Source organism: Rhipicephalus microplus, chromosome 5, assembly GCF_043290135.1.
Source record: "Rhipicephalus microplus isolate Deutch F79 chromosome 5, USDA_Rmic, whole genome shotgun sequence".
NCBI classification, from domain to species: domain Eukaryota; kingdom Metazoa; phylum Arthropoda; class Arachnida; order Ixodida; family Ixodidae; genus Rhipicephalus; species Rhipicephalus microplus.
This window is the reverse complement of record NC_134704.1, coordinates 186,493,621-186,521,591: the sequence shown is the minus strand read 5'-3', so window position 1 is coordinate 186,521,591 and position 27,971 is coordinate 186,493,621. Positions and strand designations below refer to the sequence as shown.

At 45.5% G+C, this 27,971-nt stretch overlaps 1 protein-coding gene across 2 annotated transcripts in view; it reads left to right on the top strand.

Moving 5' to 3' along the window:
- The window catches only part of LOC119174060 (epoxide hydrolase 1), a 130,209-nt gene that overhangs the window by 64,032 nt on the left and 38,206 nt on the right, over window positions 1-27,971 (top strand). For both annotated transcript variants that reach the window (XM_037424843.2, XM_037424842.2), the window contains exon 4: window positions 26,907-27,069. In XM_037424843.2, the coding sequence (XP_037280740.2) occupies window positions 26,907-27,069 (163 nt within the window). The remainder of the gene's footprint in view (window positions 1-26,906; window positions 27,070-27,971) is intronic.

The window sequence follows — 27,971 nt, the reverse complement described above, 5'->3', positions numbered from 1 at the left end:
TTGGCCCCAATCAAAGATAATCCAAGGTAGGGTGTCTACACTTTCCGCAATCGAGAACACAAGTCGGCACGCATAACTGAAATAGTTGCTCCCGTGTCCACCAAAGCCAACACCCGCACAACTTGCACAGTTACCAATAACATGTTTGACGGTCGTTTAGGAGGACTTGGGTCATTTCGCCGCGATGCAGTTTTCCCTCCAAAAACTGCACTGTTTAGTTTTCCGATCGCTGGGCCGCCAGTTGAGTGACAGGCCGAAGTGGTGAAACAGAGCGTCGGAGTGGCGAAGGGGAGCGTGGTCGGGATGCACGGGTATTGTTGGTCGTGTTGGAAATGCGCACAGGAGACGGTGATCGGTGGTTGGAACGACTGTCGGCATAATGGTAGTAACCTCGAGCACATGTGTCGTCTCGTTCAAAAGTGGCATACCCACGACGTTCATCTTGCTGCCGACGTCGACATACCCGGGAAATGTGTCCTCGAATTCCACAGTAGTAGCAAATAGACCGTGGGGCCCGCCAGGAAGAATGGTAGGTTGGGTTTGGTGGACGGGCGACTAGAGGTGCGAGATGTTCATGGTCAGGCACAGGTGGTGGTACTTGAGACGGCGAGGGTTGCATTGAAGCGATCTGTGCATACGAAGCGGGTTGGGGGCATTGTGGAACACGGTGGGTACTTTGCGGAAGTCGCTCTCATGATTCAGGAACCACGTCTTGGCAACCCGAGAGACGCAAAACTGGACGCGTCCCAATTTTGATGCCTCGTTCCATTTGTTGTAGACACCTACACGATCATAGTTGTCGAGCCAGTCTTCGACATCTTCGCCAGGCAGACCGGAGAAGATTGGAGGCTCCCGAGGGGGGTTGTTGACCGGGCTAGGGTTGGCGGCTGGTGGTTGCGCCGGCGGGTGGTTCGGTTGGGCTTGCTCTTGTGCCATGGTGCTCTGTTGGCGTAAGCGACGTCCCGAACGGAGCTCCAGGAGTTAGCTTTGGATGGAGAGAGGTCGAAGAGATCGGGAAGCACCTTCCACCACTTGAAATACAACGGTTCAGCTGACGCTTTATTCAAGCAACAGCAAGATGGCGCCGATGATGAAGAAGAACGGGCGAAGACTGATGATGATTATTGACAGATGAGGAAGATGACGTCCAATGAATTTTTACAATATATATATATATATATATATATATATATATATATATATATATATATATATATATATATATATATATATATATATATATATATATAGGGCTCGTTTTTCTTTATTGTGGCACAATAATAATGCGATATGAGATCTACCAGACAATTATGCCAAGGAGTGTATAGGGGAAGCCATTAGACCAACTGTAATGTAAGTGTGAACAAAGAAAAGTCGGTGAAAAGATAACCTGCCGTGAGCAGGAACCGAACCTGCGATCTTCGAATAACACGTTCGATGCTCTACCACTGAACTACGACGGCTTCTATCCCCCAAGTCACTTTATTGGGTTTATATGTAAGATTAAACTGGGAGTGTCAGTCAGTGCCACCTGTAGCCATGGCGGCGAGTGTGGCACACCCTTTTTATGAGCTTGTATTGCGTCACGTAGCACGTGAACTTATTATGAGCTGGCGGCTGACCCCTAGTCCCTCGTATACAACCTAACGGCACCAAGTCTGCCAGTACGAAACCCTCGTTAATGAATAAGGGAAAGAAGTGTATACCTAAGGGCTCGTTTTTCCGTGTTTTGACAATAATAATGAGATCTAACAGACAATAATTCCAAGGGGTGTATAGAGGAAGTTATCAGACCAATTGTAATGTAAATGTGAAGAAAGAAAAGTGGGTGAAAAGATAACTTGCCGTGAGCAGGAACCGAACCGGCGACCTACGAATAATGCGATTCGAAGGTCGCAGGTTCGCTTTTTTCTTTTCACCTGTCACGCCAAAAGGGAGCACAAAGAAATGCGTGGGTGCACTGGCACTAATCAGATTTAACGCGAGGGACCAGGAGACGCGTGGAGTTATACGCTTTGCTTTTCGAACTTCTTGCATAGCTTCCACAACGTTGCACCTGATGTATGAAACGTAGTAGAAGTATGGTCCCTACTATATTCTAGGGACCATAGCATAAGAGCCCCCGAACGCGGATTTTCACAATAAAACAGTATTCACCTTAAACGCCCACTCCCTTCTTTTGGCGACGCTACCTGGTGCCCCCTTAGAGCGGGACAGCTCTTGCCATAGCCGCCCACCGTTTACACGAAAAAGCACTACCTAAATATACACTGAACGCAGTGCTTGTAAGAAAATAAGCACTCACGACGCCACTTAGTGCAGTGACTCCTGATCCTGATTTTTTATGTTTTCATCTTCTTTTTATTTTCTTTGCTTTCTTTTATGCTGTTCTTTCCCTCTAAAGTTTCGCACAAAATACTATAAATGCTGTCACAGGGTAGCTAGACAGGACACTGGCAAGCTTTCCCAGGAAACGAAGAACCTAATTAAGAAGCGTCAAATCATGAAAGTGTCAAGTACAACAGACAAAATAGAACTGGCAGAGCTTTCGAAGTTGATTAATAGACGTAAAGTAAGAGATGTAAGAAGGTATAACATAGAGAGAATTGAACACGCTTTGAAAAACGGAGGAAGCGTCAAAGCAGTGAAGAGGAAACTTGGGATAGGCAAAAGTCGGATGTATGCACTAAGGGACAAAGAAGGCAAAATAACTACCAATATAGATAGGATAGTTAAAATAGCGGAGGAGTTTTACAGAGATCTGTACAGTAGCCGAGACAACCACGACCTTAATACCATAAGAACTAGCAGTAACCCAGATGACACCCCATCAGTAATGATAGAAGAAGTCAGAAAAGCTTTGGAGAGCATGCAAAGAGGCAAAACTGCTGGTGAGGATCAGGTAACATCAGATCTGCTGAAAGATGGAGGACAGATTGTGTTAGAAAAACTAGCCACCTTGTTTACGAGGTGTCTCCTGACGGGAAGGGTACCAGAGTCTTGGAAGAACGCTAACATCATCTTAATACATGAGAAAGGAGATAACAAGGACTTGAAGAATTACAGGCTGATCAGCTTGCTCTCTGTAGTATACAAGCTATTTACAAAGGTAATTGCTAACAGAGTAAAGAAAACATTTGAATTCAATCAACCAAAAAAACAAGCAGGATTTTGAACAGGCTACTCAACAATTGACCACATTCATACTATCAATCAGGTAATAGAGAAATGCTCAGAATATAACCAACCACTATACATAGCCTTCATAGATTACGAGAAGGCGTTTGATTCAGTAGAAATATCAGCCGTCATGCAGACACTGCGGAATCAGGGCGTAGATGAAGTATACATAAACATTCTGGAAGAAATCTACAGGGGATCAACTGCTACTATAGTGCTTCATAAAGAAAGCAACAGAATACCAATCAAGAAGGGTGTAAGGCAGGGGGACACAATCTCCCCAATGCTATTTACTGCGTGCTTACAGGAGGTTTTCAAAAGCCTAGAATGGGAACAGTTAGGGATAAGAGTTAATGGAGAATACCTTAGTAACCTGCGCTTTGCCGATGACATTGCATTGCTGAGTAACTCAGGAGATGAATTGCAACTCATGATTACGAAGTTAGACAAGGAGAGCAGAAAGGTGGGTCTTAAAATTAATCTGCAGAAAAGGAAAGTAATGTACAACAACCTCGGAAAGGAGCAGTGCTTCGAGATAGGTAATAGTGCACTTGAAGTTGTAAAAGACTATGTCTACTTAGGGCAGGTAATAACCGCAGAGCCTAACCACGAGATTGAAGTAACTAGAAGAATAAGAATGGGGTGGAGCACATTCGGCAAGCACTCTCAAATTATGACAGGTAGATTGCCACTATCCCTCAAGAGGAAGGTATATAACAGCTGTATCTTGCCGGTACTTAGCTACGGAGCAGAAACCTGGAGACTTACAAAGAGGGTTCAGCTTAAATTGAGGACGACGCAGCGAGCAATGGAAAGAAAAATGGTAGGTGTAACTTTAAGAGACAAGAAGAGAGCAGAGTGGATTAGGAGACAAACGGGGGTTAAGGATATCATAGTTGAAATAAAGAAGAGGAAATGGACATGGGCCGGGCATGTAGCGCGTAGACAGGATAACCGCTGGTCATTAAGGGTAACTAACTGGATTCCCAGAGAAGGGAAGCGGATTAGGGGGAGACAGAAGGTTAGGTGGGCAGATGAGATTAAGAAGTTTGCGGGTATAAATTGGCAGCAGCAAGCACAGGACCGGGTTAACTGGCGGAACATGGGAAAGGCCTTTGTCCTGCAGTGGACGTAGTCAGGCTGGTGATGATGATGATGACTATAAATGTGAGTGCGAACAGCGTGTAACCTCATTCTTGACAAAGGCGAGACTATGACCTAAACTACCGAAACAAAACCTTACGTTGTTACCGTTATATATATATATATATATATATATATATATATATATATATATATATATATATATATATATATATATATATATATATATATATATATATATATATATATATATATATATATATATATATATATATATATATATATATATGTATATATATATGGGATATGGCACAACGGGAGCGTTGTCAACAAGGATAAATATATTTATTTCCCAACAGTTTCGGGAGGGGACCTCCTTTCATCAGGGGATGAGTTATACTGACATGAGCTTCGAAACTTCCTTGCTGCCGCGTCCCTCTCGCCTTGAAAGACGTTTGCGAGAGTGAGAGGGAACTGGAAGAAGGAGAAAAAAAAAGAAAAAAGGAGAAAAAAGACCGAAAAAGAAAGAAAAGAAAGAAAGTGAAAAAGAGGAAGAACCACTGTCAACACTGAGAACGAAGCCAACTGTCCGTCTACATCCACCTACGGTTCATATCACGTGCTGTTCAGTTCTTGGCGTGTGTCGGGCCACCCAAGATTGTCGCCGCGGTGCCGGGAGGGTCCGGGATGGCGTGCCTAAAGAAAGGGGTTTCCCCGTAATTGGTCGTTCGGCGGGCGGCGGGCGGTGTGTGTAAAGGAAAGGTTTCTCGTTAATGGGTCGGTCGGCTATTTACCTTTAATCTTCGTCCGTTTCCCTTCAACGGTCATGAAGTGGTAGGCGAACGTAAACACTTTGTATGTGCATGTGAAAAAAAAAGGGACAGTGTACACGTACGAGTCAGTCAGAAAAAAGCATGGTCTCCAGCTATCAATCTTTGTCACCAATTTTCTCCTGGCTTACTTCTCGTAGGCAGTTGAGTTTTGGCCCCAAACTTCGCGAGCACCTTTATGGCTTCACTTGAAATCCCATTCATTGAGGGACGCACCTTGAAACCTTTCTACTACAGAAGATACTTAGACGATATTTTTATGATATGGAACCATGATGAGGGAAGTCTTTTCCGCTTCATAGAGGATTTTAACAAATGCCACCCGTCAATAAGATTCACGCACAAAATTTCCAAAACTAGCATTAACTTTTTGGACGTTACTGTCACGGTCGAAAATGACCGCTTGTCAACAAACCTTTACAAAAAGCCTACAGACCGTCAAATGTACCTACATTTCAACAGCAGCCACCCAAAGCATTGCAAAATGGGTATTCCATATTCTCAGGCCTACCGGTACCGAAGAATATGCACCGATATGCGGGAATTCGACAGACACGCGGAACACCTAAAGCATTCCTTATTGAAACAAAATTATCCGGAAGACATTATTGACGATGCCATACTACGTGCTCGCAACGTGAACAGGAATGATATAATTAAGGGACCAAACAAAGTACCTAAAACGACTTCTCAAACGAACCTTGTACTAACTTACTCCTCATCAGCGCCACGAATCAACAACATACTTTCCCGCCATTTCAACATAATCAGGCAAAGCAAACGACTAACTTCTATTTTCGCGAAGCCACCTCACGTGGTGTACCGCCGGGATAAAAATCTGAAGGACATTCTTGTCAGGGCAAAAACAAACACCCCCAAAATTCAATCAGGGTGCCATCCCTGCGGAAAATCTCGATGCAAGGTATGCCCACAGATGCTCACAACACGTGAATCCAAAGCGAACTTCTCGGATTTCAAATTCTGCATAACTGAAAGCCTTAATTGTGACTCCAGTAACGTAATATACATGCTACATTGCAACATCTGCGGACAAGAATATATCGGCCAAACAGACACGCCATTTCGGCTGCGGTTCAATAATCACCGGTACCACGCCACTTCACTGCCGAAGCTACCTTTATCTAGACATCTGCGTCTGCCAAACCACAGTTTTAAAAATATTAGCGTAACTCTTTTGCAGTCCGGTTTTTCAAACAGACGCGAGCGCGAACAGCGTGAGGCATATTTTATTTTCAAATTTCGTACATTAGTAGCCGGTATCAACGAGGACCCTGGAAAACTCAACTGCCTCCGAGAAGTAAGCCAGGAGAAAATTGGTGACAAAGATTGATAGCTGGAGACCATGCTTTTTTCTGACTGACTCGTACGTGTACACTGTCCCTCTTTTTTTTTCCACATGCACATACAAAGTGTTTACGTTCCCCTACCACTTCATGACCGTTGAAGGGAAACGGACGAAGATTAAAGGTAAATAGCCGACTGACCCATTAACGAGAAACCTTTCCTTTACACACACCGCCCGCCGCCCGCCGAACGACCAATTACGGGGAAACCCCTTTCTTTAGGCACGCCGTCCCGGACCCTCCCGGCACCGCGGCGACAATCTTGGGTGGCCCGACACACGCCAAGAACTGAACAGCACGTGATATGAACCGTAGGTGGATGTAGACGGACAGTTGGCTTCGTTCTCAGTGTTGACAGTGGTTCTTCCTCTTTTTTACTTTCTTTCTTTTCTTTCTTTTTTCGTCTTTTTTCTCCTTTTTTCTTTTTTTTCTCCTTCTTCCAGTTCCCTCTCACTCTCGCAAACGTCTTTCAAGGCGAGAGGGACGCGGCAGCAAGGAAGTTTGGAAGCTCATGTCAGTATAACTCATCCCCTGATGAAGGGAGGTCCCCTCCCGAAACTGTCGGGAAATAAATATATTTATCCTTGTTGACAACGCTCCCGTTGTGCCATATCCCATACCTTCACGAAGACTAACTGGCCCATTGAATTATTACTCCCACTATATATATATATATATATATATATATATATATATATATATATATATATATATATATATATATATATATATATATATATAAATAAATAAAAGGGGAAGAAGTGTCTACCTAAGGGCTCGTCTTTCCGTGTTTGGGAAAAAAGAATGTATGGGGGAAGTTATTCGGAATGTATAGGGGAAGTTATTAGAAGAAATGTAATGTAAATAAGAAGAAAGAAAAGCGAGTGCATATAACCAGCCGTGAGCGGGAATCGAACCTACGACCTTCGAATAACGCGTTCGATGCTCTCTCTCTCTTTCTCTCTCTCTCTCTATATATATATATATATTGTTACGGTACGATGGATGCCTTTATTTACAGGAGATGATCAATGCGAGAGTCCAGGGATCTGGCCGATCACTGCTCGTGCCAACCTCGTTCTCCTCTTCTTCAACGCGCATCCTCAGTATCGTAGCAATTCCCCCTTTGCAGACGATGCCCACCGGGCGAGTTAGGCTTCGTTGCGATGATGATAGCGTTTTAAACGGGCAACATGAACGACGTTGGTCTTGCTTGAGCGGCGTCCAGTTGACAACAGCTGAGATATCACGTACGTGACATCGCTTAGACGTTCCAAGACAACAAACGGACCGGTGTAGTTGGCCAGAAACTTTTGGCAGAGGCCGCGCTTGCGAAGCGGCGTCCAAAGCCACACCAAATCCCCTTTCTCAAACCATACGTGCCGGTGACTTCTGTCGTAACGGTTTTTGGAGCGTTTCTGTGAGACGAAAGTTCGAAGACAGGCGATGCGCCGGGCCTCTTCTGCGCGGCAAATGGTTTCGGCGAGAGTAGGTTGATCAGTCTCGGAAAAAGGAAGAATAGTGTCAAGAGCTGTGCGGGGTTGGCGTGCGTAGAGCAGATAAAATGGACTGTACCTCGTTGTTTCGTGCTGTGCAGTGTTGTAGGCGAAAGTTATAAATGGCAAAATCGCGTCCCATGTTTTGTGTCCAGAATCAACATACATGGAAATCATGTTGACGAGAGTCCTATTTGTTCGTTCCGTCAAACCATTGGCCTGCGGGTGATACGGGGTAGTGTGACGAAAATGGCACGAAGCAAGACGGAGGAGGTCTTCAACTACATCGGCAACAAATTGCCGCCCGCGATCACTGATGATGACACGGGGGGATCCATGGCGTAATATAACGTGTGACAGCATGAACTGTGAAACTTGAGTGGCCGTTGCCGCAGGAATCGCCGCAGTTTCGGCGTAACGTGTGAGGTGGTCAACGCCCACAATAATCCATCGGTTGCCGTTCGTTGATCGCGGAAAAGGGCCGAGCAGGTCGACACCTACGACGTCAAATGGTGAACTCGGGGGTGCTATGGGATGAAGTAGTCCGGCTGGCGGAGTTGTAGGACGCTTGTGGCGTTGACATTGCTCACAGCTCGCAACGTATGCAGTCACACTTTTACGCATCTTCGGCCAGAAGAAGCGTTCTTGCGTGCGATAAAATGTCCTAGAAAAACCCATATGGCCAGATGTTGGGTCGTCGTGCATTGCTCGAAGTACGTGTTGCCGAAGACTTGTAGGCACAACTAGAAGTAGGCGAGGGCCTACGCCGGAATAATTCTTTTTGTAGAGAACGCCATCCTTTACGACGAAACCACGTTGACCGTTCGTTCCGGAAACAAAGAAAGAAGCGAGACTGTTGTCATTGCGTTGCTCTGCTCGAAAAGTTGTTAGGTCGGGGAACGGAGTATCCACTACAGCCAAATATTCATCAAAGTTGTCAGCGTCACACTCGGTTGTCGGAAGGGGAAGTCGTGAAAGGCAATCAGCGTCGGCATGACGACGACTACTCTTGTAGCAGACTTCAAAGTCGTGTTCTTGCAATCGTAATGCCCAACGAGCAAGACGACCAGATGGGTCCCGTAGTCCAGTGAGCCAACATAAAGAATGGTGGTCCGTGACAATCGAGAATCGGCGGCCATAGATATAAGGGCGAAACTTGTGCACGGCGAATATGACCGCGAGACATTCCTGCTCTGTGACAGTATAGTTTCGCTCCGGCTTACTTAAACAGCGACTGGCATAGGCAACGACGTGTTCAGCAGCTCCATGGCGTTGGACCAATACGGCGCCAATACCTACACCACTGGCGTCGGTATGAACTTCTGTGGCAGCAGATGGGTCATAGTGGCGAAGTACGGGCCCTGACGTAAGAGCAAACTTGAGTTGCGAAAAAGACGACTCGCATTCCGCTGACCACCGAAAAGGAGCGTTCTTGTTGAGTAGGGACGTCAAAGGGTAAGCGAGGTCGGCGAACCTGGGCACGAAGCGACGGAAGTACGAGCATAGGCCCAAAAAGCTTCGCAACTCTCGTACCGACTGAGGTTGTTTGAAGCTGCTGACTGCTGCGACTTTCTGGGGGTCGGGTCGAACGCCATGCTTGTCCACCAGGTGACCGAGAACGAGAGTCTCGCGGCTGCCAAAGTGACACTTCTTAGAGTTCAGGGTGAGCTTAGCTCTCTCAAGGCAGGTGAGAACAATGTCTAGACGATGGTTGTGTTCATCGAATGTACGGCCAAATATTATAATGTCATCCAGGTAGCAAAGACAAACTTCCCACTTTAGTCCACGTAACACAGAGTCCATGAAGCGCTCAAACGTGGCTGGAGCGTTGCATAGGCCAAACGGCATTACATTGAATTCAAATAGACCATCTGGGGTTATGAAGGCCGTTTTCTCTTTGTCATTCGGGTGCATGGGTATTTGCCAATAACCAGATCTCAAATCCACGGATGAGAAGTACGATGCCGAATGTAAACAATCGATGACATCATCAATCCTGGGAAGCGGGTAGACATCCTTTTTAGTAACAGAGTTGAACCGTCTGTAATCCACGCAGAATCGCCATGTACCATCCTTCTTTCGGACAAGAATCACAGGGGCAGCCCAAAGGCTACACGACTCTTGAATAACCCTTTTATTTAACATCTCTTCTACCTGTTGAGTAATGACCTTGCGCTCCGCAGATGAGACACGGTATGGTTTCTGCCGGATAGGGTGAGCGGATCCTGTGTCAATCCCATGGCGAGTACGCCACTCGGGTACACTTATTTGCTCTTTTTTCTGCGCAAAGTCAAATATAGTAGCGTGCTTCGCAAGGACTTCGACCAAAGCTTGACGTTTTTCTGATGTTAGCGACTTGTTTACCATACTCAGAAAGTTGGCTTCTGTATGGTACGTTGCACAAATAGGATCTACTCTCTCGTCACTTAAAAAGATGCAATGAAACTAGTCACATTTTGTTTGAAGCGGGTGAGTCGCATTCCGCCGGGTAGCATAACAGGTTCATTTGAATAGTTCGACACCCATAAGGCCGATCGCCCATCACTGATCGACAGAACACAATGTGGAATGAGCACATTTTTCTTGGCGCAATTAAGAGGAATGGGCTCCACAAGAACATCAAACTTTCCGGTGTCCGAGGCAGAGGCGTCAACGCGTACGGTCTTCATTGAGTTGGGCGGCAAGACAACGTCCTCAATGACGGTGATAGATCCTTGACAACACCTAGGATCGTCAGTAAATGCCGATAGCATAATCTCGCCAGCACCGCAATCTACAGTAGCCCCGCACTCGCGTAGAAAATCGATGCCCAAGATGATGTCATGGGTGGAGCTGGTCAGGACGGCGAATTCAGCCTCGAAGACCTTGTCACCCAAAGTGACACTAACAACACACACACCGATCGGGCACAATGTCTCCCCGCTCACTGCACGAAATGATGCACAACTGTCCCAGCGAAACATCACTTTATGCCCTAGCCGCAATTTGAAGTTAAGACTCATTACTGAAACAGCTGCTCCAGTATCTATCAAAGCCATCGTAGGAAGTCCATCAATAAGCACGGGGACCCTATTTTGAGTCATAAAAACGGGTGGAGGCATAGGCGGATGTAGTGACAAATGTTCGGCGACCTCACCTCCATTGGCCGCACCACCTAGTTTCCCGGAGACGGGGAGGTGACGCGTCGACCAGGAGATGGGGAACGGAACCGGCGTGTTGTGGGGGGCGTCAAGCTTCGCACGGAGGAAGGCGAGTCGTTGCGTAAATTCCGGTGGAAATTGCGTCCTACATGCGTATCACTGTGGGTCGTTTGCTGGAAACCGTCCGCATCGTACACGTCCCGCATTGAACGCATACCACCGCGCCAGCGGTTTTGTCGAGAGGAAGGTGATGGTCCCTCGTAGTAGCGTTGCTGAGGGCGACGCCTTTGACCACAGAATCGAGCCACATGTCCACGGAAACCGCAGTTATAGCACGCAGGGGCCTCACGCACGTCGCGAAACCTTCCACGAGGGGCCATGTGCCCATGATCGTCCCACGAAGACACCATTGTAGGTGGTTGGCGGGAGGCGTTCTGGAAACCCCGGCGATGATGTAAGTTGTCGGTTGGGGGCTCTGGTGCTCTTGATTGGGGCACATCATATAGCGTGGCATCAACGGCAGCACACATTGCGTCGTATGGCGGGGAGGTGTTGATAGCAGGTGCTCTCGGCGGGTTGACAGCATCACGTCGTCCAAGTTCTTCGCGTACGATTTGCCTGATCATTGAGGCAAGATCACAGGGGGATGTTGAAGGGACGTCGACACTTGCAACGGTGGTGACGTTGGCAAGTCTACCGAATTTGGGAGTGATGCGCCTAGCCTTCAGTGTCTCAAACGTGCGGCAGTGTTGTATTACGTCCGCTACAGACGCCAAGGTGTCCTTGCCGATGAGGAAATTGTAGACATCCTCAGCAACCCCTTTGAGAAGATGCCCTACCTTGTCGTCTTCTTTCATGCGTGGGTCTACAGACTTGCACAATTTCAAAATCTCTTCAATGTACGTTGTGCATGTTTCACCGGGGACTTGAGCACGCTGCATCAAAGTTTGCTCAGCGCGCTTCTTCTTCATCAATGGGTCCCCGAAGCAGCTCGCTATTTCTTTCTCAAACGGTTCCCAGGTCATTATTGTTTCTTCGTGGTTTTCAAACCACACCAACGCCGTTCCTTGAAGAAACAATCCGACGTTGGACAACCGGGAGGCCGCATCCCAACAGTTGTATTTACTCACACGGTTGAAGTGTTTCAGCCATTCGTCAACGTCTTCTCCGACCCTCCCTGAGAAGCTCCGTGGTACCATGTGCCGGGGCCACGCAGCGCCAGACGAAGAGTGCGTGGTGTCGCCGTCAGCAATCGGATCCATAGAGAGCGGTGGTAGACCAGCCAGTCGGCGGCTTCGGCGTAGTTCTTGAGGTAGCGCTTCCGTGATCGTTGGACTTGGATCGCTCCGCTGTACCCCGCACCTCCACCAATCTTGTTACGGTACGATGGATGCCTTTATTTACAGGAGATGATCAATGCGAGAGTCCAGGGATCTGGCCGATCACTGCTCGTGCCAACCTCGTTCTCCTCTTCTTCCACGCGCATCCTCAGTATCGTAGCAATATAAATATACTTATTTCCCAACAGTTTCGGGAGGGGTCCTCCCTTCATCAGGGGATAACTCATCCCCTGATGAAGGGAGGACCCCTCCCGAAACTGATTGATATGTGGGGTTTAACGTCCCAAAACCACCATATGATTATGAGAGACGCCGTAGTGGAGGGCTCCGGAAATTTCGACCACCAGGGGTTCTTTAACGTGCACCCAAATCTGAGTACACGGGCCTACAACATTTCCGCCTCCATTGGAAATGCAGCCGCCGCAGCCGGGATTTGAACCCGCGATCCCGAAACTGTTGGGAAATAAATATATTTATCCTTGTTGACAACGCTCCCGTTGTGCCATATTCCATACGTTCACGAAGACTAACTGGCCCATTGAATTATTACTCCCACTATATATATATATATATATATATATATATATATATATATATATATATATATATATATATATATATATATATATATATATATATATATATATATATGTGTGTGTGTGTGTGTGTGTGTGTGTGTGTGTGTGTGAAAGGGAAAGAGATGTATACCTAAGGCTCGTTTTTCCGTGTTTTGACACAATATAAATGAGATCTAACAGACAATAATACCGAGGAATGTATAGGGGAAGCTATTAGAAGAAATGTAATGTAATATATATATATGTGCGTGCGTGTGTGTGTGTGTTTGTGTGTGTGTGTGACGCATTAACAAGGTGTTTTTAGGAGAAGACGCTGAAGAGGATGTGCGCGTGCATTAGAATAAACGCGTTGCATCTGGACCACAACGTGTCTCCATGTTGTAGCGTCACACAAGTCGACAGGATCGACCTCATCAACGTGCAATGGCTAAGCCAAAGCCTACGCTCAACATACTGAAGTTCAAGGGAACACCAGAAGACGTCCCCATCGACAAGTGGCTTCTTCTTTTCGACATGAAGGCAGCCGAGGCGTCATGGACTCACCGCAATCGGGTCAGTCACTTCAACGAATACATTGAAGGGGAAGCGTTCAAGTGGTACCTGACAGAGATTTTCGGCAATGACGAGACAACTTGGGACGATATCAAGCGTGACATGCAAGCCCGCTTTGCTACGACTGACGGAGATGCCTTCCGTCTCTTCATTCACTACCGACTGAAAGGAGGGTAGACTATCAAGGACTACTACGACGAGAAAAGGCGACTGGGTTCCTTGGCTGACCTGAAAGAGTGCCACATCATTTCTGGACTGACTGATGGTGTTCCTCCTGATGTGGAACTGGCGCTCGCCGGACTGTCTTTCAACTCGTCATTAGAGTGGCTCACCGCTGCTCAACGGGTCGAGACATCTTTAAAACGGGTGAGAGGAGTTTCCTTCACTCGTAACGCTAGTATCGCATCAAGAGCTCCACGTCTCTTCAGCAGACCGCAGCAGCCAACAATAACTTCTTAACCGCGTGCCCCGCAAAACGAATGTAGATACTGCTCAGCTGCTGGTTTCCCACGACACTTTCACTGGCACAACGAATGTCCATGCCGCGGCAATGTGTCCGCTATTGATACTCAACAGGGAAACGAGGAGGGCAACCCAGAGTTTCATTATTACGCTTCGGTGCTCTCACCAACGAAAAGCCGGTAAATACAATTCTCGATACAGGAGAGACAATTACTTGTATCAGCGAGGATGTGTACAAACAGCTAAAACTTCAGTTGATGAGAGACTCCAGCATCATGGTCCAGTAAGTTGCATCAAGCATTCGAACTTTGGGTCGCGTAAACATTCAGTTACATATTGGGAACGTCATAACGAAAGTTAATGCACATGGGCTGCGAGGCGTGAGAACGCAATTAATTCTTGGCCTGGACAGCGCTTCGTACTTCAATCTTTCTGTAAATCTGGAAAGCAAGTCAGTGACACAAGCACGTGAGAATATGAACCTTCCGCATCACAATGAAAAGAAAATCATTCAAGCCCCGCTGATGCGAACCCTGACTTCAGAAAACTTATCAGAGCATGAGTCTGCGGCGCTTGACTCTCTTTTAAGCAAGTATGACGAGATATTTTTGAAATCACAGACAGATATTGGGTGCATCACTACTGAGAAACAAAGCATTGCACTTACGAATGCTGTCCCTATTCGTCGAGCACCATACCGATGTTCACAGGCAGACAAAGTGGAGATCAACGAACAAGCTGACGCTCTCCTCAAGCAAGGTGTCGTGAAGCCTTCATTATCGCCCTACGCCGCACCTGTCATTTTAGCAGAAAAGAAAGGTGAAGGACGCAATCGTCTATGTATTGACTACCGGAAAGTCAATGCCATAATGGTACCTGACTTTCAACCGATTCCAGGTATAGATGATATTCTTGACCACTTGGAAAAGGCGGAGTTTTTCACTACGTTGGACGTAACGTCGGGATACTGGCATGTCCAAATGCATCCTGACGGTGTTCAGAAAACTGCATTTGTCACGCCTGATGGTCATTTTGAGTGGTTGGTAATGCCGTTTGGGTTGAAGAACGCTTCAGCTACATTTGAAAGAGCCATGGAATCAATAAAAGCGAGACATCAGCTCACCAATGTTAGTAATTACTTTGACGATGTGGTTGTATACTCAGAGACATTTAATGATCATACACGACACCTTGAGGCGCCATTGAAAGCTCTCAAAACCGAGAACGTAAAACTCAAACGAAAAAAGTGCCAATTTGCACGCTGCAGCATTGAATACCTGGGCCACAAAATTTCACAAGAAACAGTGACACCTAAGCAAAGTAATGTGGCTGCCATACTCAAACTTCCGACACCAAAGCGAGAAAAAGATCTCCAGCGTTTTCTGGGCACTGTAAACACCTACCGTCAGTACATCCCCCACTTCAGCGATAACGCTCTTCCACTCACAAAACTACTCCACAAAGGCAGCAAGCGGGTGTGGACAGAAGCATGCGAGCAAGCCTTTCGTGAACTGAAGAAGCGGATAACTGAAAAACCGGTGCTTCGCATATACGACCCTTCGATACCATGTACTCTGTACTGTGACGCATTTGGCGAAGGCATCGGTGCAGTGCTGAAACAACCTGATGACAAAGGCAAAGAACATCCTGTTGCCTACTATTCCCACAAACCACTTAAGCACGATGTGAACTATGCTATTACAGAAAGAGAATGTCTTGCCATTGTAGATGCCATTGATAAATGGCGTTGCTACCTTCATGGAAAGTCATTCACTGTTTAAACAGATCACTCTGCACTCCGGTGGAATGTTAAAAATCCTCAAGGTCGTCTCTTCCGGTGGTCTTTGAAACTGTCAATGTATGATGGGAACATCAAACATCAAAAGGGCGCAAGTAATGTCGAAGTAGATGCACTCTCCAGAGCCCCAATAGTCAATTTTCTATCAGACGACGACCTTCAGCGATGCAACAATGAGCGTCCAAAAGGAACGCATTCATTGGTAAATAACATCATCATCGTCAAGAGAAAAGGACTACGGAAAATATACGTGCCTCATGAACTACCCCCAGCCATTTTGAAGAATGCACATCAACATTTTGGGCATGTCGGAGTGAAGAAGGCGTGATCACTCCTGTCTCCGCAATATTATTGGCCGCATATGGTAACCGATGTTTCCACTTACATTCGGTATTGTGATACATGCAGAGATGCAAGAAGACGAAAACAAAAAAGTTTGGGACGCTTGAATCACTGCCTCCAGCTGAAAAGCCCGTCGACCTCTTTGCAATAGACACCATTGGAGAATTTTCTGGATATGGCTCGTCAAAAAGGTTTAATACACTTGGTTATTGATCATGTGACTCGCTACGTATGGGCGTTTGCTCATACAACTGAGAACAGCGACGCCTACATTTCATGCTTAAAAACAATTTTTTCTTTTGGAAAACCATGGAAGCTCCTTTCAGATCGTGGGACAGGATTTACTGCAAGAAAACTCAAGCAGTTTTTAAAACATAATCGTATACACCAACTATTCACCTCATCTCATCATGCACAATGCAAAGGCAGTAACGAGCGGACAAACCAGACTATCGTAACGAGACATAAATGTAAGATCAATGACGAACCACAGAAGTCTTGGACTAAGCTGCTTCCGGAGGTAATTGATGAGTACAACAGATCACCCCACGAAGTGACCGGCTACGCAGCTTCCTTCCTGATGTATGGAATTAAATCTTATCCTACTGTACTGGAACAACGAGAAGAAACTGTCGAAGAAGCGCGAAAAACTGCAGTTACCAATTCTATTGCCTACCACAATAAGAACAAAGTCATTTATGACTGAAAATTTCTTCCGATGGAGTTCCAAGTCGGTGACTTTGTCCTTTACGAGACACCATGGCATCCCAACAACGGCAAACTGAGTTCCGTCATGGAAGGACCCTACAAGATTCTACGCAAGGTCTCAACAGTGAACTATGAGATCAACCGCTCCGTGCTACCCTTAGGTAGAAACTCTGACATCGCGCATGTTAGCAAACTGTGGCGTTATTTTGTACCTTCTGAAATGAGACTTTCTCGAGGGGAGAGGGAAGTGTGACGCATTAACAAGGTGATTCTACGAGAAGCCGACGAAGAGGAAGTGCGCGGGCATTAGAATAAACGCATGGCATCTGGATCACGACATGTCTCGATTTTGTAGCGACACACACGCGCGCGCGCACACACACACACACACACACACACACACACACACACACACATATATATATATATATATATATATATATATATATATATATATATATATATATATATATATATATATATATATATATATATATATATATAAAGAACACAAGCGAGTACACGTACGAAAGAGCAATACTTTTATGCCAACGTTTCAGCCGTGGCACGGCCTTCGTCAGGGAAAATTCTATTGTCAAAAAGGTTTCTATTCTAGAAAAAATTCTATTGTCAATAGAAATTCTATTCTATTGTCAATAGAAAAAATTCTATTGTCAAAAAGGTGACGAAGGCCGTGCCACGGCTGAAACGTTGGCATAAAAGTATTGCTCTTTCGTACGTGTACTCGCTTGTGTTCTTTATACGTACCAGACCCCTTGAACTTCCTGCTGAATATATATATATATATATATATATATATATATATATATATATATATAATTAGGAATAAAGGAGCACACCTACTAAAATTTGATAGTTGTTTACGTTTTGGCCGTGGCACGGCCTTCGTCAGCATTAACAGAAATACGAGTATGTGGCCGCTTTTATGGGCAGGAATGAACACGTCAGTACAAAACACGTGCGATCAGCATATGAGTGTCACAAAAATTCTTTGAAACAGCCGTGACTACACTAAAAAATCATTAAAAAATGTAATACCCTAGACAAGATTGTGGGCATGTAAAAATCATTTGTAACATTCACCATTGACGACGAGGCTCACTCATGAAAAAAATAATTATGTGATAACCTTTAGGAAGTATAGACTACGTTAGGGATGCTTCCTTAAATATTTCTCCAAATTGCGGACGTCAGGGCATCGTGGAAAGGCAGGACACTTTGCATACGCATTCGTTAATTCCGCATAACAGACTGTTGAACTTTTTATTCAAGAACGATTCTTGAATTTCGCGATCATGGTGTGATTTAAAGCCCAATTTTAATTGTGTCACCATTAACTTGTCAAACGAATCACCTGGTAGATGAAAATGCTTGGACAATGGATGATGTGGCAAACTGTTTACGTGTGATTTGTGGTTGTTGAAACGGATGCGAAAAGATGTCTTGGTTTGACCGATGTATTGCATGTGGCAGAATGAGCATTCAAGTAAGTAAATGATGTTGCTGCTATCGCAGTATAAGTCCCCTTTAATCTTAAGTGAAAGGTTAGATGCCGTGCTTTTAGCAACAGTCGCAGTGGTCATGTGCGCACAAACTTTACATCGCGTTTTTTACAGGGGTGACAACTAACTGGAGCAATGAATCTAGTCTTGGAAGAAGTTACCATGTCGCGCAAGTTCCTTGATCTCCGATATACAACCCGCGGTGATTCAGTGAAGATGTCCTTAAGCCGATCGCTCTGTGTCAGTAAGTTGTAATGTTTTCAGAGTATATGCGACACGTTAGGAATAGATGCAGTATGCGTTAGAACTAGGTTGGTTCGGGAAGGTGGCGCTAATCGCTTGTCCTTACTGATGAGCTCTTTCCGATCGAGGAATTTGGCCAATTGGAGAGCGTCGTCAATTATTTGTGAAGGATATTGTTGTTCGGTTAATGCTTTACGGAGCTGGTAACAGTTGCGAGTGAAATCCCTGTTGTCCTAACAAATTCTTTTAAAACGGACAGCTTGGCTATAGATTATACTTGTTTTGCAGTGTTTGACATGACTACTTTTAAAATGAAGATATCTTTGTCGGTCAGTGGGCTTCCTGTATAGGTTTGTCGTTAGTTTACCATTGCTTAAAGCTACATTGACGTGAAGGAAGTTTATGGGGACTGGTGAATAAGAGTGGGAAAAGGAGATGGATGGTTCTACTGTGTTGAAGTCTGCAATGAAAGAATGTAATGCCGCATAACCATGGTGCAAATTAAGAAAATGTCGTCAAGGAAGCGTTTGTAATAAAGTGGTTTAAAGTCACGAGTGGCGAGAAAGTTATTTACTAGAATGCCCATGAAGATGTTCGCATAATTGGGACCTATTTTTGTGCCCATCGAGGTGCCGCTGGTTTGAACGTAATGTTCACCTTTAAATTCAAAGTGGTTTAAAGTCACGAGTGGCGAGAAAGTTATTTTCTAGAATGCCCATGAAGATGTTCGCATAATTAGGACCTATTTTTGTGCCCATCGAGGTGCCGCTGGTTTGAACATAATGTTCACCTTTAAATTCAAAGTTGTTAAGCTCGAGTATCAGTGATGAAATAGTGCCCAAGGTGGAACCGTCGATGGGTTGGTCATTTACCGAGTCATTGTATGCTTGGAGTACAGAACGAATCCCGTCCACATGGGGTATATTTGTGTACAGTGACACCACATCTAGCGTGACCAGAAGAGCCTCACTCGGAACACGCATATTTACAATGTCACACAGAAAGTGATTAGTTTCCTTGATATATGAAGAAAAGTTAGGAGGAATTGAACTAATTAGGCTGTCTGTATATCGAGACAGGCTTTCTGTGATGGTTACTATTCCTGAAATTATTGGCCGGCCTGGATTATCTTGTTTATGAATTTTAGAAAGCAGATGAAATCTACCAGCTACCGGACTCAGGGGGACTAAGGATTTAAGCGCAGTTTCTGGAATTTTATTCTTTCTCACAGCTCTTTTAAAGTTTCTTTTACTTTGGTCTTGAATTCCTCGGTTGGGTCGTAGCTCAAATGTCTGTAAAATGTGTGGTCATTTAATCGCCCGTGGGCCTCACGAAGGTAATCAGCCTTATTCATTATTACGATTGCTCCCCCTTTATCGGCCGGTTTGAGGACGATGTCGTGTCGGCAAGCCAGGGTCTGGATCGCTTGTTTTTCTTTGTCGCTTAGGTTGCGGTGAAATGGAGATTGCTTCTTGTATGCTTCGAGGACATCTCGCTGCACTGCTCGGATGTAAATATCAAGACATTTATCCCTTTGGGAAGAGGGAGTCCTGTGCATAGTAAAAAAAATGCTGTTTTGATAGATGGAGGCCGATTATGAAAGTATTCGCGTAAACGCATGCTTCTTTCAAAATTGTGTAAGTCACTGATTAGTTGGAATTCATTGTATCCTCCAGTAGCAGAACAAAAGTTCAAACCACGGGAAAAAACGCTCAATTCTTCAGACGATAACGTGGCACTACAAATATTTACTATATTCACAGCTTCTGCGGAGGACGAATGCACTGAAGACGTTGCGTCATCAGGAGTGCTGACGCTTGTGCAAATGTTATCGCGCATCAACTTTTTCTACTTTTTGTCGCCGAGCTCGCGAATCTTTTCTTGCCTGTAGTTATCAAGTGACGCTCTTTCATCGGCAGTGAAATTCCGCGTAGCAAAGAGTTGGTTCTCTTTGTTCCTTAGCGGTTTTCCGGATGACTCATAATGGTTAGTGACAATGCGCGTGAGTTCCAGAGACGCTTGTTTGAGTAAGTTGTTCCACCTGGAGAGATTATTGCTAGTCATTTCAGACGTAGCAGGCCTTAAGTTACGGCTTAAACCTTTAGGTACTGTTGATGTAGCAATATACATTTTTGAGGTGGAAGCATGCAGGTCGCAGCGAATACGCTTTTCGATTACTTTTCTAAGCTTCAAAAAGTGCACTGAGGCATCTACAAAGGGAGTCTTACCCCGGCTAGGTGGTAATCATTCGGTTGCTTGGGTAGGATCAGGCCGCTTGCTTCTGAATTGGTACCTTGACTGGGACGACGTGGGACTGCTTGGAGGCGGAGAAGCGGCCGGTGTTGCCTTGCTGCTCACTGGATTGTTCGTAACCCTGTAAAAAGACACTGCTTTGTCTGTCATCGTCGTGGTAATTGTCCTTGCCGGTGTCTTGTTTCTCGTTGTCAGGCTGGTCGTTGCGTTGGTTGAAGGTACGCAGCTTGGCGATGTCTTTTTTGTTGGTGTCAACTTATTCACTGCATCTCTCGCCATGGCCTTGTTCTCAGAAGCCCTGCTGGTCGATGGCCGCCTTGTCGTTGGCTTGCTTGTCGTTGCCCGGCTACCATGTTTGTTGTTTACTGTTGTCGTACTTGATCGGCCTGTCGCTGAGCGAATTTTTATCGCTTCGATACCACTTGGTGGCATTCTCGCAGAGGGTGCCGTCACTTTCTCAGATGACGAAAGACTGTCGTGAGAACGAGCTTTCGTGGTACGAGGCACATTACAAATAGTTCCGCTGCTTGTGTAGTCGTCCCAAGCAGCCGATGACGCATCATGTGTTCAAAGAATTTTTTGACTCTCACATGCTGATCGCACGTGTTTTGTACTGACGTGTTCATGCCTGCCCATAAAAGCGGCCACATACTCGTATTTCTGTTAATCCTGACGAAGGCCGTGCCACGGCCAAAACGTAGAGTAAACAACTATCAAATTTTCCTAGGTGTGCTCTTTTATTCCTAATTATATTTGCACCGGACCCACAGAATTTCTTTTTTGAATCATTTTACTACTATGGGTCCCGGAAAAGCCACTACGAAAATTGTTGACTGCAAATACCCTAAGAGTGCCATATCGACAGCTATTTTGGGTGACCCGCAGACGAAATACCTATACCAGCATTTTGATCTGCTTCATGCGGGTATGCCAGCCTTCATCTCTCAGAGTGGTGCTACCATCAGTGATGTAAGTTCACTATTGGATTTTGTCCCTCCGTTAACGGAAACGCTCATCCTTCACGTTGGCAGCAATGACATCCCAAAGCGTTCCGGCAACGTGGCTTTTGCCAGGTACCGCGAGATGCTGGATATCGTAACGAAACGGCGCCCCGCTATACTTCGAATATACGCAAGCCTGGTCCTGCCACGATCGTGCAACCGCCGTCAAGGTAGCAGAAACGAAACCTTTGTGCAACGTTGCAACAAGTCTGCAAGATTTTTCAACCAGCTTCTTCGGAACTTTGGACAATGTTCAAAGCTTGTATTTCACGTCGATCATAGATTTGAATGGCTCCCGCCATCTCACGTGCTCGCAAGTGATGGTCTCCACCCAAGTTTCGAGGGCTTTGCGCTACTCGTCTGTCACTATCGACAGTTGTGCTTCAAAAACCCACGTGATGCGTCATCGGCTGCTTGGGAATACTGCACAAGTAGCGGAACTATTTGTAATGTTCCTCGTGCCACGAAAGCACGTTCTCACGACAGTCTTCCGTCATCTGAGAAAGTGACGGCACCCTCTGCGAGAATGCCACCAAGTGGTATCGAAGCGATAAAAATTCGCTCAGCGACAGGCCGATCAAGTGCGACAACAGTAAACAACAAACATGGTAGCCGGGCAACGACAAGCAAGCCAACGACAAGGCGGCCATCGACCAGCAGGGCTTCTGAGAACAAGGCCATGGCGAGAGATGCAGTGAATAAGTTGACACCAACAAAAAAGACATCGCCAAGCTGCGTACCTTCAACCAACGCAACGACCAGCCTGACAACGAGAAACAAGACACCAGCAAGGACAATTACCACGACGATGACAGACAAAGCAGTGTCTTTTTACAGGGTTACGAACAATCCAGTGAGCAGCAAGGCAACACCGGCCGCTTCTCCGCCTCCAAGCAGTCCCACGTCGTCCCAGTCAAGGTACCAATTCAGAAGCAAGCGGCCTGATCCTACCCAAGCAACCGAATGATTACCACCTAGCCGGGGTAAGACTCCCTTTGCGGATGCCTCAGTGCACTTTTTGAAGCTTAGAAAAGTAATCGAAAAGCGTATTCGCTGCGACCTGCATGCTTCCACCTCAAAAATGTATATTGCTACATCAACAGTACCTAAAGGTTTAAGCCGTAACTTAAGGCCTGCTACGTCTGAAATGACTAGCAATAATCTCTCCAGGTGGAACAACACACTCAAACAAGCGTCTCTGGAACTCACACGATGTCACTAACCATTATGAGTCATCCAGAAAACAGCTAAGGAACAAAGAGAACCAACTCTGCAACGCGGAATTCCAGTGCCGATGAAAGAGCGTCGCTTGATAACTACAGACAAGAAAAGAGTCGCGAGCTCGGCGACAAAAAATATAAAAAGTTGATGCGCGATAACATTTGCACAAGCGTCAGCACTCCTGATGAGGCAACGTCTTCAGTGCATTCGTCCTCCGCAGAAGCTGTGAATATAGTAAATATTTCTAGTGCCACGTTATCGGCTGAAGAATTGAGCGTTCTTTCCCGTGGTTTGAACTTTTGTCCTGCCACTGGAGGATACAATGAATTCCAACTAATCAGTGACTTACACAATTTTGAAAGAAGCATGCGTTTACGCGAATACTTTCATATTCGGCCTCCATCTATCAAAACAGCATTTTTTTCTACTAATCACTGGACTCCCCCTTCCCAAAGAGATAAATGTCTCGATATTTACATCCGAGCAGTGCAGTGACATGTACTCGAAGCATACAAGAAGCAATCGCCGTTTCACCGCAACCTAAGCGACAAAGAAAAACAAGCGATCCAGACCCTGGCTTGCCGAGACGACATCGTCATCAAACCGGCCGATAAAGGGGGAGCAATCGTAATAATGAATAAGGCTGATTACCTTCGTGAGGCCCACAGGCAATTAAATGACCACACATTTTACAGATATTTGAGCTACTACCCAACCGCGGAATTCAAGACCAAAGTAAAAGAAACTTTAAAAGAGCTTGTAAGAAAAAATAAAATTCCAGAAACTGCGCCTAAATCCTTAGTCCCCCTGAGTCCGGTAGCTGGTAGATTTTATCTGCTTCCTAAAATTTATAAACAAGATAATCCAGGCTGGCCAATAATTTCAGGAATAGGAACCATCACAGAAAGCTATCTCGATATGCAGACAGCTTAATTAGTTCAATTCCTCCTAACTTTTTTCATATTTCAAGGACACTAATCACTTTCTGCGTGACATTGTAAATATGCGTGTTCCGAGTGAGGCTCTTCTGGTCACGCTAGATGTGGTGTCACTGTACACAAATATACCCCATGTGGACGGGATTCGTTCTGTACTCCAAGCATACAATGACTCGGTAAATGACCAACCCATCGACGGTTCCACCTTGGGCACTATTTCATCACTGATACTCGAGCTTAACAACTTTGAATTTAACGGTGAACATTATGTTCAAACCAGCGGCACCTCAATGGGCACAAAAATAGGTCCAAGTTATGCGAACATCTTCATGGGCATTCTAGAAAATAACTTTCTCGCCACTCCTGACCTTAAACCACTTTATTACAAACGCTTCATTGACGACATTTTCTTAATTTGCACCATGGTGACGCGGCATTACATTTTTTTCATTGCAGACTTCAACAAAGTAGAACCATCCCTCTCCTTTTCCCACTCTTATTCACCAGTCCCCATAAACTTCCTTCACGTCAATGTAGCTTTAAGCAATGGTAAATTAACGACAAACCTATACAGGAAGCCCACTGACTGACAAAGATATCTTCATTTTAAAAGTAGCCATGTCAAACACTGCAAAACAAGTATCCCCTATAGCCAAGCTATCCGTTTTAAAAGAATTTGTTCGGACAACAGGGATTTCACTCGCAACTGTGACCAGCTCCGTAAAGCATTACCCGAACAACAATATCCTTCACAAATAATTGACGACGCTCTCCAACGGGCCAAATGCCTCGATCGGAAAGAGCTCATCAGTAAGGACAAGCGATTAGCGCCACCATCCCGAACCAACCTCATTCTAACGCATTCTGTATCTATTCCTAACGTGTCGCATATACTCAGAAAACATTACAGCTTACTGACACAGAGCGGTCGGCTTAAGGACATCTTCACTGAATCACCGCGGGTTGTATATCGAAGATCAAGAAACTTGCGCGACATGATAACTTCTTCCAAGACTAGATTCATTGCTCCAGTTAGTTGTCACCCCTGTAAAAAAACGCGATGTAAAGTTTGTGCGCATATGACCACTGCGACTGTTGCTAAAAGCACGGCATCTAACTTTCCACTTAGGATTAAAGGGGACATAAACTGCGATAGCAGCAACATCATTTACTTACTTGAATGCTCAATCTGCCACATGCAATACATCGGTCAAACCGAGACATCTTTTCTCATCCGTTTCAACAACCACAAATCACACGTAAACAGTTTGCCACATCTTCCATTGTCCAAGCATTTTGATCTACCAGTCATTCGTTTGACAAGATTATGGTGACACTATTAGAATCGGGCTTTAAATCGCACCATGATCGCAAAATTCGAGGATCGTTCTTGATTCACAAGTTCAACAGTCTGTTATCCGGCATTAACGAATGCGTAGGCAAAGTGTCATGCCTTTCCACGATGCCCTGACGTCCGCAATTTTGAGAAATATTTAAAGAAGCATCCCTAACGTATTCTATACTTCCTAAAGGTTATCACATATTTATTTAGTTTTTATTTATTTTTTCATGCGTGAGCCTCGTCGTCAATGGTGAATGTTACAAATGCCTTTTAAATGCCCACAATCTTGTCTATGGTATTACATTTTTTAATGGTTTTTTGCTGTAGTCACGGCTGTTTCAAAGAATTTTTGTGACACTCACATGCTGTTCGCACGTGTTTTGTACTGACGTGTTCATTCCTGCCCATCAAAGCGGCCACATACTCGTATTTCTGTTAATCCTGACGAAGGCCGTGCCACGGCCGAAACCTAGAGTAAACAACAGCAAATTTTCGTAGGTGTGCTCCTTTATTCCTAATTATATTTGCACCGGACCCACAGAATTTCTTTTTTGAATCATATATATATATATATATATATATATATATATATATATATATATATATATATATATAACAGTTATCAACAACAGTTATCAGTTATGACTCAGTCTCACGCACGGCATAATTTATTACTCAAATATTGCAACAGTTCGAGAACGGAGGACTTTGTGAAAAAGTGGTTTCCGTAAATGTCTGAGTATGTTTTCTAGCGAGCTGCTAAGACCTCCACTCAGACGGCCAGGAATGAGCTCAGTAGCTTCTTGATAAAGGGCGTGGAGTTGCAAACATAACAGCAGTCTGGAAGAACAAAACGGCATGGTATGCTGACCGCACTACGGCAGGAGACGACTGTGACAAAAGAGGGATGATGACTGGTATTACACTATTGTGTGACGTGTAGTGCAAGGGCGATTACCTCGCCAATATGCATCGCCCTCACCTACTGTCGTGACCTCTCAGTCAACTTTTTCTTTCAAGCGCGCTCTTTTGTTCGGGAGATGACTCGGCAGGCCTCATCAAAGCGGCGAGATCAAGTGGCCATGTCCATTCATAGACCTAATACGTAGAGGGGGGGGGGCGCTGCGACAAGCCGTTGCCTCCCCCCTCCTGCACATGCCTATATACGACCACCACCTTTCTTAACATGAGCGGATGCGGTATCCCTGAAAGGACCTGACAGGACGTTTTGATCGTTCACATACGAGAGCGATCATTGGTGGCTTCACTGTCAGCATCACCTGATAGTTACGACGGCGAATGCCTGCGTGATCTCCCCGATATTACTTGCATCGCCAATATTGTGCTTTGGAAATTTCATAAAAGACTACATGTTAGTGCTGTTTCTCTTTCATCGCTTGTAGTTCAAAGTTTGAAGGCGTGGGGAACGGCAGCCGAGGCCATGCATCGGCTGCTAGTTGCGAGTTATTCCGTATGTCTCATTTGATGCAGACCAAAGTGTACACACTGCTGATGATCCACGGATGGCCGGGATCTGTGGTCGAGTTCCTGAAAATCGCCAAAGAACTGGCGACTCCAAAGCAGGGGGTCGCATTCGAAGTCATCTGCCCCTCCATCCCAGGATACGGATTCTCCGAAGCGCCGCACAAAAAAGGTATGCCGCTTTCACTACGATCAAACCTACAAATATATACACTCAAGAGCCGTAAACCTTTTGTTGTTATAACTGACAATTGCTACGAACGGTTTGGTTTGAATAAATTACACCATCTCCCGCTAAAGGAAATCACGTGTAGATGCGTAATACCGGACACCAACGACTGAGGGAGTGAGTATGAACATTACTGTGGTCATGAAAAGAAAGAAAGCGGTGTCGAAAGGCCCGTCAATCAATCCGGCAGCTCCACACAGGTCGATACTGGTAAACAAAGTTCTTCGCCGACGGCACGGGTCCTCTGGGCAGCCTTGAGCTGAGCGATGAGCTTTGTGCTTTGAAGGGCGGAGCCCCAGGAGCACTAGTCAGATAAGTCTGTATGCACGTTGGCAGGGCACAGCCAGAACATGTGGTTGGAATCGTTATATTCTTGACCACAGTGTGGACATACAGTAGAGAAGTCAGGATTGATCCTGCTTAGTGTCGTTGGTGTGGTGTATGTACGGGCCTGAAACTATCTGCAAGTTATTGCTTGTGCTCCTTTGAGATTTGTGTGAGGGTGAGGAAAAGTTCGACGTTCTAATCTGTGATGAGAGGTGAGTTTGGTATATTATACGAGAAGGTGCTTGTGGTCGAGGATCTTGCTGGATGCATTGAAGCAAGGTGGCGGACCGCAGACGCAGAAAGTGAGTTCTCGGTGCCCGCTCTTTTGGATTGCAGCCAGGAAAGCCGGAAATGTTTCCCATGTTTACCTTGCGATGTGTGAGGACGGGATTTTTTTTCTTTCGTCTCGTGGTTGAAGAGCCTGTTAACAACCGTAGCTGCCTTGGAAGAGACCAAGGTCGCCGAAAACGTTCTTATGGCTGTTCTAGAGTCCGAGCAAATCACAGGCGCTCCCGTGC